Raw genomic sequence first — 12313 nt, forward strand, 5'->3', positions numbered from 1 at the left:
GAATAAAGCAAAGGTATAAAACTTTTTATTATTTTTAAGGTTCAAGGTCATACAACTGTAACAATATTGAAAGAAAATTATGTTGAATTGGGATATATATATATATATATATATATATATATATATATATATATACTCATGGTACTTTCAGAATCGAAATATTAATTAAAATGGCACCTTGGTATTGTGATAATATCATATCGGGTGGTCATAATATTCAATAATATCCATATGTGGGCTTTCTCTACTCTGTTGCCATATAGTTGAAAGCATATAGCGTTACGATTTAATTTTTCTGTAACTAGAGGCCCTAGTATGCTTTAGTATGACATTAGTCCTGTGCAAAAAACAAGGCTGATAAAGTCATGGTTTGTCAAGAAGAAGTTGATTGACCTGCTTAGAGCCCTGACAACAAGCCCACTGAATACCTTTGTGTTGAAGTAGAATACCAATTGTACCCCAGGCTTCCTCACCGGCCATCCCTTCCCGACCTCACTAATGCTCTTGTACAGTAGCTAAATGAGCGCACATTTCCACAACCACACCCTAGAATCTAGTGAAAACTTTTCCAAGAATAATAGGTGGGACTACTACTTTTGGGATGTTCACAAAAAGCACATACAGGTGTGATGGTGTCTACTATTGTGAAGTGTCTATAATCTTTAGGGCATTTTTTGTACATATATACTGTGTATTTACAGAAATTGTTCAGTAGGTCTATTTCTTCACAATAAATAAATTCCTGAGTATAATTATTTATATCCAGTCTTCTTTGTTTAGATGCATTATGGTGCAAAGTGTTTTATTCCTTATATATGAAGTGTTTTAGCATAAAACTTCTTTAAATTAAAAAGTGACTTTTTTTGGTTTAGTAAATGCACTTTTAACACTCCCCTTTTGTCATTTATGTCATAAAGTTCTTTAATGTTTCAGTCAGATAACACAAGTGAATTTTACACTTTCGGGCTTATATGGTTGACTGTTTGCTTTGAAGCAGTAAATAAAGTAACCTTATGCCCTTTGTAGTCAGTAAAATTCTCAAGAAAATGCTGGCACATTGTCTAATAAAAAAGCTTCTATTTCAGTTCTCATGAGTTTGATATGTGTTCTGAATAGGAAGCCATGGAGAGGGACTGGAATACTCTGCGTTCTGACATGTTGTCGTCCTCAGTGCTGCCGTATTTAGAACAGCTGCCGCTGCCAAAGGTAACAGGCTGAGAAGCCCTCCCACTGTCTGTGGGCTGGCCAACCTCTGAGTGATTAATCATCAAATTTATTACCTCCAAAAACACCATTATGTTCTACGCTGCTTTAAACTTCCTTTGAATTAGCAGATGTCATTTTTTAACCAAGCCGTCTGCATCACAGTAGCTGGGCTATGAAGCAGTGCAGCTGCTACAATGGAGCATCTTAATGCCTTATGCACTAATGTTAAAGCTCAGAAAAAGATGGACTTTAAAAAAAAAATATATATATATATGGTTCATGAAGAAGGAATCTCACTGGTTGTTTAAGCAGATGTTAACATCAGGACAATTTTATCTTTCTACACTTCAGACCATGATTCGAGAAAAAGTCTTACATAAAAACAAAGTCGCATTCCATTTGCTGCTGCTAGAGCTCTAGAGCATAAAACATTGCGCTTAACGTAATAACCTTAATTCTGCGGAAAAGATGGTGCATGAAGATAGGATTTGATTTGTTTATTTTCTTTTTATATAGTAAGTGATTTGAGAGTATTCTTACACAAAAAGGATGGCATTTTTTGGAATATGGCAAAGCACATTTCTGTTATTTTCAGTAAAAAATGATATTATATGTATATGTCATTTCATAAAGATCATATTAATGATATGCATTGTTAAATTTTTTAGCATGTGCTACCTCTGCCAGAGCTTCATAAAAAGACATCTGTGCAGCCATGGAAGCCCAGACAAGCCTGGATTAGCGGAGAGGAAGCACCAGTGTCAGAGCAGAGCCAGTCTTCTGATTCATGCGGCAGGTAAATACCAGTGTCACACCATCAAAAGAAAAAAAAAAAGATTTAACAGCATGTCACTTGGGTTGTTTGTGTTTGTCTGAAATGTTATAATAATTATATTTTAGAAAGGGTGGTTTCTAATTGTAAGGCAAACCTAAATGATACGAATAAGTAATTATTAACATCCCATGAAGTACCTACCATAATCTGTGGTAGATGGCATGATCTAAGTGACTCTGAAAGATTCATTATTAAAAGCTTCAGTTGTATTAAAAAGTGACAAAAAAATCGACATCTACATTTAGACCTGTGCAAAAGTGGAGGGTTGGGTCTGGCTGTTATACTGTTGGCATTTTGCTACCATGGCTTTCCTCCACTTGTCCCCATAAATGAAAAACTTCCTGCAATTAAATACAAATTCTTTTGACTGATCATCTCTAATCTATGATAAAACATTTTTATGCTGATGAAATTGGTTCTTTCCAGGATGAACTTGTCCACATCCACAGTGCACGATGGCTCACAGAATTATGTGATAAAGATAAAAATAGTTGTAAATCATATGTAATAAAGACTTATAAGAGAGATTTTAGAAGGATGTGTAAGACATTGTTTTTTCTCCAAACCAACATTAAAACAGGAATCCAGGGAATATTGATTCCACTAGTACGGTTTACTCCAGGTATTCTGGTTTCCTCCCACATTCCAAAGACATGCAGATTAGGCAAATTGGTGTTCCTAAATTTCCCATACTGTGTGAGTGTGTGTCCTGTATGTGTGTGTACCCTGAGATGGATTGGAACCCCTCCCAGGGTGTACCTCTCCTTGTGCCCAAAGTCTTTTGAGATAGCCCCCATCACTCTGTATACAGAATAAAGTGTTATAGACGATAAGTGAGTGAGTGGCTTCTCATTTCTTAAACAACCATGTTAGAAGATATATCACATACAAGTTATGTTACTGTTTTTCATAAGCCTCAAATTATTGAACTGTGAAAAAACAATTACTGGAATTGGGTTAAAAACTGTCCAAAGCAGCAGAAAAACCTGAATCACTGATAGTGATATTTCCTCAATGGATTGTTGAAAAAAAACTAAATTAAATCACTTGAACACTTGGTGAAGGTGCATCACGAAAAATTGACAGTAGAAATCACACACTCACACTCACTCATTCTCTATACCACTAGTCCTGTACAGGGTCACCTATCGCTGCATAATGCCCACTGTACAAGCCTCTTAAGGCATAGTTATGATCTGGGGTTGCTTCGGTTGGTCAGGTATAAAATCAGCAAAGTTGTGTGCAAAAAAATGTTGGCTGATGACCAAAATGTACAGAATGATCAGGGTGTCACATTAATGCATTTTTTCCATCTCTAATGATGGGCAGATTCCAGGATGAATCTGGCTGAAAATTGTGAAACACTGGTTCTGGGAGGACAAGAAATCATTTTCACACATGAATGAATGCAACTCTTGAATAAATAGATAGAAATATATGTCAAAAAAACGGGATGTTGCATAAGATGTTTAAACACTGCCACAGCAAATGCGCGCCATAATCGAAGCTAAAGGTGGTCCAACAAAATGTAAGACTGCATGACTTTTTTTTGTCCGGACAGTGTATTGACAAATTATAAATTGTGTGTTTTGTGTCTATTTCAGAATACAATCTCCAGCCTCAACTTTAAAAAAATATTCTTTATCAGAAAGATCTGAGAAGATTCTGAAGGAATGGTATTCACAAAATAACATGTTATTTTGCATGAGTTATTTATTTTTTTAAAGATCATAGTGAAGACCATATGGTTTGTTGTTTCCTGCTCTTTTTAGGGGTTTTAGCAATAGTTCCACTGCCCTTCTCATGCTTAAAAGGGCTCAGAGGATGAAGGCCAGAAAACAGCAATATCAGAGAAAAGTGCAGAGTAAGTGTAATACCTGTAGTTATGTTGGTTCTGTTCGCCTTTTTTCTTTGTTCATGTTATTTAGGTAACAGTCCTGTTTATTATCATATAGGCCTTTTTTATTGAATAGACAAATGGAGAAGGGAAAATTCTTTGTTTCTACAGTGTCTTTCTTTATCTTTTATCTTATCGCCATGCCACAATTTTCATACATGTATGAAAATCTTCTCACTGGAGCATTTTAGTCTTGCTGAGAAAGATTAATAAAACTGTAAATTCAGCATGGTGAACATGTGGACCATAAATGAGCATTTTAATAGAAAAAATTGCTTCAAAACAATGTCTGTCTCTAATAAATAATTTTTGTTTTCTCATCTTTGTCTCTGGTTGGTGTTAAGCTAGCACAGAGACTTTCCTTTTTAGAGCAATGGAACGCATACAGCAAGCAGCTCTCCTTCTTTCTGTCATGTTTAATTTGCCTGAATTTCCTAGCACTTGCTGAATTTGTTGTGTGCCCCAACTTGGCTATTATTATGAGAAGCCATAAAACAGTCACTTGTCCTGAGGTTACTTCACGGTGCTATGAGCATGAGAAGAACCCCAGTGACAGTAGTTCTGATCTGTGCCAAATTCCCAGAGGCCTGGCCTGGAGCTGGATTTGATCAGGGTCAGAAGAGCGTGACTCTTAATGCCACAAATCCAATCTTAGGCCCATGAAATGAGGGCCTGTTTGGAGCTTAGAGAGGCTTTGCTCCTGTCGAAGCTGTGTACTGTGCTAATTTAAAGTGATGGTGCGGTTTGGGTCCATGTCTGATCATGAGCTCACTTTAACTCTGTTTTTGTCTGTTCTGGTGTCACAGATCCAGCGGTGCATTTGGCTCTGTTCAGGAACCACAATGTGCGGCCTGATCAAATGAAGAACCATAAATCCAGACTTGAATTCAGAGAGGAACTTAAAGGTAAGATTGAGATGTGACAGCTTAACTGACATTACCATTGCAAGAATCTCTAAAGTCTATGGTATAGTGAGTTCTTAATAGTAACATACAATAACATGGGTAATGTTATCGTTTTAGGGAAATGTGGTCTGAGTTAGATCTCTTTGGTTCAATGGGAAACCAGGACAGATTTTACCTTGATCAAATTGAAGGCACATGATATGGCGGTTAATAGCCAGCCATTAAGTTGTTTGGAATGAAGGAGAATAAACAAGATGATTGTATTTCAAGAGGACTTCGTTGCAAAGCCGAAGTGTGAAATCGAGTTAAGTACAGAAGAGGTAGCGCGCTGAGAGGTTCCAGACTCTTCGGGGTGAGAGATCTGTCTGTAGTTCAGTGTCACTCTAGCAAAGAGAGAGAGAGAGAGATAGTAGCATTATAGCAGGAGAGGGATGTTGGATAGAGGGCAGTGGGGGCGGTTATCATTTGACTGGAGTAGCAGGAGAAATAGGTACAGAGATGCAGAGATAGAGACCTTCTTGCTTGCCCTTACTTTTCATCACTAAAAAAAAGAATGAAGAATATGCAAAAGCTGTCCTGCTTTCTGTTTTCTCTTTTTCTTCTTCTTCTTGTTCTTTTTTTGTTGTTGCGATTCTTCCAGCAGTCCCTTGGCGTATGTAAACTGATCCCCATTTTCAAGTGGGTTACTTCATGTCCAGCACATCCACAAAAGAGAGCCTGGATAAAATAAACACGGGCGAGTCGGATATCTCGGAAAGAATCTGTCACGGCTTTGGGGGCTAATCACGTCCAGAAGGTGGCTCGGAGCAGGGGGTTGAAATGCAAGCCGGGGGAGAGCAGGGGAGAGGCACGCGGCCCGAGGCGTGAGGGCATCCCTGGGGGTGCGGCGTTGGTGCGTTGCACAGGTCAGAGTAGACCAAGCACCCCAAAACACATCATCTGGTGAAGGAGCTCTTAAGCTGTCACCCACCCCAGAGACCCCTTTCTCTTTTAAAGAAAAGTGAATATGAGTTACGGAACAGATCAGAGTTTTTTGCCTTACACTTGTACTCATTATTAAAATAGATCACATATTTATCAAAGTAGGAAATAATGAAAGTTTAATGGATAATGTAATGCAGTGATTTATATTTTTCTTATGTCCACAATGAACATGCTTTTGAAATAAATCAAACATTAATACCACTTAGTAATAAAGTAAATATAAAAAATATGTTTTATCTCTATATATGAGTTACATAAAAGAAACATAAGCCCACGAGCGCACGTTCCTCTCTCACTGCAGAGTTTACTCGTCCTTGTGGTTGGATTTAAACAGCCAGTGAAACGCTGTTGTTTTGTGAGCATGTGCTCAGGCAACACACATAAATCCTGTGCCCAATATTCTGACCTCCTGAGTCGTTATCTGCTCAATTTCACACTTCTTTTGTGGAAAACGAGGTTCCTGAAATGATTTACTCCTGAGAACTCACTGAATGATAGACCTGCGGTCCGTTGAGATAAGTTATAGCAGCCAATGAGTAGTGTAATTCGTCAAGTTTGCGCTACAAGTAAGGTGAATGGATTCATTTTACTATGTAAGGCAATGTGTTCTGCATATTGCCATGGATTTTTTTTTGGTTGTTTTTTGGTTGTTTTAATTTTTTTGCAAGCCCTCCTCGGCTGCAGACATCTTGGCTTTGTATCCAGAGTTTCCTTTCTGTAGGTAACATGATTATTGAGATGGTCATGCTGTTATAGATAAGTATAATAGATATTCAGTGAGATCACGTTCAGTGCTGAGAAACTCAAATAAACAGTAAACTAAAAAACGTTCTGTGATGATTTATTATTTTTGTATTGATATTATTTGTATATTAATCAAATCAGCAGGAATTTTCTTTCTTAGGAGTATGGTAAAAGGGCAGTATATGTTAATAAGGTTTATATGTAACTCGCTAGTGATCCAACATTGTTAGTTCGCTCATTGGTTCTAATGTTTTTTATTAATTTAACTGAACAAGATTTCTTTTTTAAAACTTCTATAAATAAGACAATTTTATCATCTTCCCTAGTGATGCACATCAGTGTATAGTCATTGACCTATCACATAGAGCTATCTTAGCTTAGTTTTATTTGGCATTGATCTCTTTATAGATCTGCATTTTAACCAGTGTTTTGTACACACTTTGTGTGTGCGATGCTTGCAATGTTTGTGTGTGTGTGTGTGTGTGTGTGTGTGTGTGTGTGTGTGTGTGTGTGTGTGTGTGTTGACCGCTAGTTGACCGCCTGTGGTCTGCTCTCTGGAGGTGAAGGCTTGACCTAGGGCAAATGAAAGTAGGAGACAGAACCTCACGATAAAAGACCTGACCTCCTCCTTTGAGTCTGCCAAGAGAACTCCCAAACACTCAAAGCCCCATGGGTATACACACACACACACACACACACACACACACACACACACACACTTGCACTCATGTAAGCACACAGACAGAGTATAACATCCTTTCAGCACAAGAGGCCATTTCATGTTTAGTGTGTGTGTGACTATGTGTGTGTGGTATACCCATGGGGCTTTAAGTGTTTGGATATTTTACAGTATTCTTGAAAAAGAATATTCCCATAAATTTAATTTCATGTATGGTGTGTGTGTGTTTGTGTGTTTGTGTGTGTGTGCTTGCTTGCTTGCTGACCCGTGGCTTCATTGTGGTCAGATAGATCTGCCATCTCCAAAACTGAATTCCATTTGAATGAGCTAGTCCCAAAGAATGCCTTAAAACTTAGTCATCTTGCAAGCGAACATATTCTCCGTCTTATAATCTAGATCACTCTGGACAGTTCTATCATGTGATTAAACTACATTTTATATTTTTTAACATGTTAATATTAGATTTTTCTTCTTTAAATTATTTAGGCTTAGTCATTATTCCCTTCATTAGAAAAACAGAACCACAGAAACACAGTAATTAGAACCATGATTGCAGTTCTTGATTTCCCCTTTTAAGTCTGTAAACTGTGTTTGACCTTGTATCACTGTTCCGGGTGGACAGGGTGGCCTCAGGTACGCTGTCCACTACTCTTTGACGGCTTAGCATAAGGAGCCTGAAAGAGCTGATTCTCTGATATGGTGACATGTCGGCTTCGTTGCTGTCATAGTCAGCTCCATTTTACCTAATGTGCTTAAGAGCATCGCTTAACAGGCGTGACTCCTGGGGCCTCTGACATCCTGAGGCTGTGGCGATCAGGGGCCATGTGGGGACCCAAGGGGGGCTAATTTCTGCTGAGGCCTTCCACGGTCTTGCATTCTAGCTAAACTTTTTTAGTAGGTGCAGTAACAAGTACCTGTCAATATACACATTAAGTAGGGGTTGTATGCAGTATATTGTAATATTTTTTTTTATTAGAGTTTTTTAATTAAAAAATCTGTCTTGTGTGGGCTTGTAAGTTTCCTGACTACTTGTCTTAATGTAAGGTGAGACGCTACATTAAGAAATGATGAAGTTATGTGATATGTTTTTTATAGTCCACCTTGCCACAGTCACATCATCTCAAGGTTAATTGCTTGCTTATACTGTATGTCACAGTAAGTCCTATATGTCACAATAAGTCTGTTAAAGCACAGGTTACAGTGTGGAAAGAAGCGGTAATAGTAAAATAGTTGTAATATTAAATAAGAACAATAATTTTGAAACTGCTTTTCTCTATTTTGTCTTTAAATATATTTAGAACCAACGTTTATTACAGTAATAGTCAAAATTTTAGTTCCTAGATAACTTGCACTTATAGAATGTAAAATTAATTTCCTTAAAACTTTGAACAGTTGATGTTGGGATGTGTTTGCCACTTATGCTCTGTAAAGTCTTAATTGCAGCTCTAATATGAGGTGCTGTTAATAGTTTTTTTTTTTAGTCTGGTAATACTAAATGAGCTTCTTTGCAGCAGTTGTATCATTATATATACTGTTCATATATATATCCTGTTTATATACATTCCAGAACCAGACTGTTTTCGTTATTATTGTGACTTAATTACATTATTCCATATGTGATGTTTTATAGTTTTGAAATCTTCAGTATAGTTTAAGTATGTCCAAAATAAATAACGGAACAAAAAAACAAAACTAAACATTGAATTAGTGTGTCCAAACTTTTGACTAAATTATATATACATTTATGTGAAAGCATTTCTTTACCATAAAAAAACTACACCAGAATTCAATAACGTAATTTTGTAAAGACTTTCTAAGTATGTAAATGTATTTATGTTAAATAAGACTAATTAAAGTAAAAAAAAGCAAAAAAGCAAAAATTAAAGTATTTAATTCTATAACCATTCTATTAAAAAATTAACATTTTTCCTGCTAAATGTTCTTCTTTTTTTGTTTACATTCTGACTAGAATGTATTTTACTATTGGAACATATTGCAATTGTATAAACTTTTTGTTTTAATATTATCTATTTAAAATCTATGTAGAAAATATTAATTTATCTGGCTAGTCTAAATGTTTCCCCATTGGACAAATTGTGATTTTTAACTATTAAGTGCAAACTGTTTCCACCATTTGAACTCTATGTAAGAAGTTAATCACTTGACATTTTTAGTGGATTTCCAATTAACCCATGACGACTGTACCCCATAAAACCTGGCAGGTCTTTACATCTTGGCAAAACCATGAGAAGGATTTAAATAAGTGTCTCATTAGTTCCAGCACTTGGCTGTCAGAAGTTGTTATCGATTCACACTCCTCCCGGCTGCGGCGCCCTCCACTGAAAGTTTGTCTTTTTGCGTTGAGTTACAGGTTTCTGGTGGTGTGCTTCAACACAGAGTGTAAATCATGAGCTTGCTTCCTCTCTGGATGTTCTGGGCAAAGTAATATCACAGCTCAGCAGGTTTATAAAGAGACCAAAAAACCTCTTGAAAGCAAACCTCCTTATTTGCCTGAGTGAGCCACTGCTGGAGCGTTATAGTAATTACCCCTTAAAGCTTTCCAAATCAAGTGGCCTCCTAAGCTTTAGTGTAAACAGGCCATGCAACTTGCCCTGATCTCTCTGGCTTGCTAAACTCTACATCTTTTACACTCACGTTTCTGCTTACTTTTCTAATTATTTATAATTTTTTTTTATTTCCCACTTTCACTCTCTCTCTCTCTTTCTCTCTCTTTCTCTCTCTCTCTCTATATATATATATATATTTATATATATATATATATATATATATATATATATATATATATATATATATATATATAAAACATGCAAGTTTCATGCAAACAGAGACGGGAAGCGAGTCTGGCCAGGAATCGCACTGTCACCTTGCACCTTCAGAGTACGGGTTTGATTCCAGGTACTCTGGTTTCCCCCCCACAGTCCAAAGATATGCAGGTTAGGCTAATTGGCATTCCCAAAATTGTCTGTAGTGTGTGTGCCCTGCAATGGATTGGCCTGTCCAGGGTGTACACTGCCTTGTGCCCTAAGCCTCCTGGGATAGGCTCCAGGCCCCCCGCGACCCTGAATACAGGATAAAGTGGTATAGACAATGAATGAGTGAAGGAGTGAGTGAGAGTTCATGCACTAAGAACAGTGTATGACTTTTTTGTTCATGCCTTTTATATAATTCTGTGGTAACTTTAGAACTAATGGGGCCCAAGGGTTGTGCATCAGTGAATAACAAATGATTTTTGCTGAAAACTGACTTTAATGTTTCATGTCAAATGTAGTTGGGAGAGGAAATTTGAGTGTTCAGGAGGCACCGCAAGTAGAGCCAGGGCAGAAGCAGATGCAAATGCACACACTCCACAGAACCTACCAGTGGCTCCAAACACAAGCTGTGCCGAGTCAAAGAAGCGCTGCCCCCTCCGTGAGGTGAGTTTGTCATGCATCATCAGAATTGTCTGATCTGCAACTGACGGAATAATATGAAATCAGATTATGGTTTACACAGGACAGCATGATTCTAGATTTAAAATCGAATTTGCTTTAGGGTATGTTTTTGTATAAGCAACCTAATTGGTTAAAGTACTAGTCTGGTAACTTTACCTGTACGTTTCTAGTGATCATTTCCTCCCGGAGATTGACCCTGAAATTCTGAATGGTGGAAGGGTTCAGCTTGTGGTAAGGATCTTGATTTGACATCAGAAAATAACAATGCTACAGGGATGGCCAAACTATATATGCCCTGACTTATGTAAAAATATACTGAGTAGTTTTTTATTTTTATTTTTTACTAAGACCTTTTGCTGAAGTCAGTTGTGTGTGTGTGTGTGTGTGTGTGTGTTGGATTTTTAGGCTTCTACAGGGAGCAGAGAAGGTCCAGATTCAGCCATGAGCCAGTGGATTGTTGGCACTGCTTTCTCTTCACTTCAACATCATCAAGCTTACACTCGGACACGCTCGGCTGGACATTCAAGTGGGTCTCAAATTCTAGAAATTAAGAAATTAACATTCCAAACTTTGTTGACTCAAACAAACAACAAATGGACCAAATGTATGTCTTAGGCAGTATACTGTTTGTATGTAGTTTATATTTTAAGCCAGTGTTTGAGAAAATTGACTTTGAGGTTTGAGATCCGTGTGTCGAAATAAAATGAAATAGCAGCTTAGCAATAAAAAGGATTTCTTTTTTAGTTTACTTATCTGCTGACCTCGTATAGTTTGCCTGTATGCTGGTCTCAAATACGTCTATGTTGGTTATAATTTATGATTCGGGTTGTAAATGGAACAATATACTGTATGTATCAGCTGTAGGCTTAACATAATATTGGCATGAAAAAGTGACATAAACAAGTCCTTAAGAACTCGGGTGACTGGGTTTACAGCACCAGCTGACTTTAGAAAATAATTTGTCTATTTGCTGTGTATACTGTATTTGAGTAAGTAAGTATGTAAGTGTATATGTGAGCGAGTATGTCAGTGCAAATTGTATATGTCAGTGTATAGTGTATATGTGAGTGCATAGTGTCTATGTAAATGAGTGAGAAGTATGTGCATAGTGTATGAGTAAGTTACTGAGTGCATAGTGAGTGAGTGAGTGAGTATGTGAGTACATAATGTATATGTGAGTGAGTATTTGAGTGCGTAGTGCATATGTGAGTGAGTGTTTATGTGAGTGCATAGTGTATTCATCGATCAGCCATAAGATTATGGCCACCTGCCTAATATTGAGTATGTCCCACTTTTGCCACAAAACAGTGATGTATTGTGTGTTCTGACATCTTTCAGTGGGATCCAGCATTAACCTCCTCAACAATTTGAGCTACAGTAACTCTTATTTCTAATCAGACTACATGTGCCAGCTTTCACTCCCCACACGTGACCATGACCCTTGGACGCCCGACCCTGTCTCTGGTTTTCCTTCTTGGACCATTAATGGTAGATTCCGACTGCAGTCCTGGTACATTTCACAGAGCTGCTGTTCTGGAGTTGCTCTGACCCATCACATCACCCATCACAATTCGGCCCTTGCCAGAGTGGCTACAGTTACAATATCTTACA

The 12313-nt window shown here is 37.5% G+C and overlaps 1 protein-coding gene across 1 annotated transcript in view; it reads left to right on the plus strand.

Annotated features, from left to right (window-relative positions):
- Nucleotides 1–12313, plus strand: part of lrriq1 (leucine-rich repeats and IQ motif containing 1) — a 51193-nt gene that overhangs the window by 34296 nt on the left and 4584 nt on the right. The window contains exons 19-26 of the mRNA XM_053499882.1: nucleotides 1117–1206; nucleotides 1875–2002; nucleotides 3646–3717; nucleotides 3814–3905; nucleotides 4745–4843; nucleotides 10540–10684; nucleotides 10873–10933; nucleotides 11108–11228. Of these exons, the coding sequence (XP_053355857.1) occupies nucleotides 1117–1206; nucleotides 1875–2002; nucleotides 3646–3717; nucleotides 3814–3905; nucleotides 4745–4843; nucleotides 10540–10684; nucleotides 10873–10933; nucleotides 11108–11228 (808 nt within the window). The remainder of the gene's footprint in view (nucleotides 1–1116; nucleotides 1207–1874; nucleotides 2003–3645; nucleotides 3718–3813; nucleotides 3906–4744; nucleotides 4844–10539; nucleotides 10685–10872; nucleotides 10934–11107; nucleotides 11229–12313) is intronic.

This window comes from Clarias gariepinus, chromosome 7 (assembly GCF_024256425.1).
Source record: "Clarias gariepinus isolate MV-2021 ecotype Netherlands chromosome 7, CGAR_prim_01v2, whole genome shotgun sequence".
Classification (NCBI taxonomy): domain Eukaryota; kingdom Metazoa; phylum Chordata; class Actinopteri; order Siluriformes; family Clariidae; genus Clarias; species Clarias gariepinus.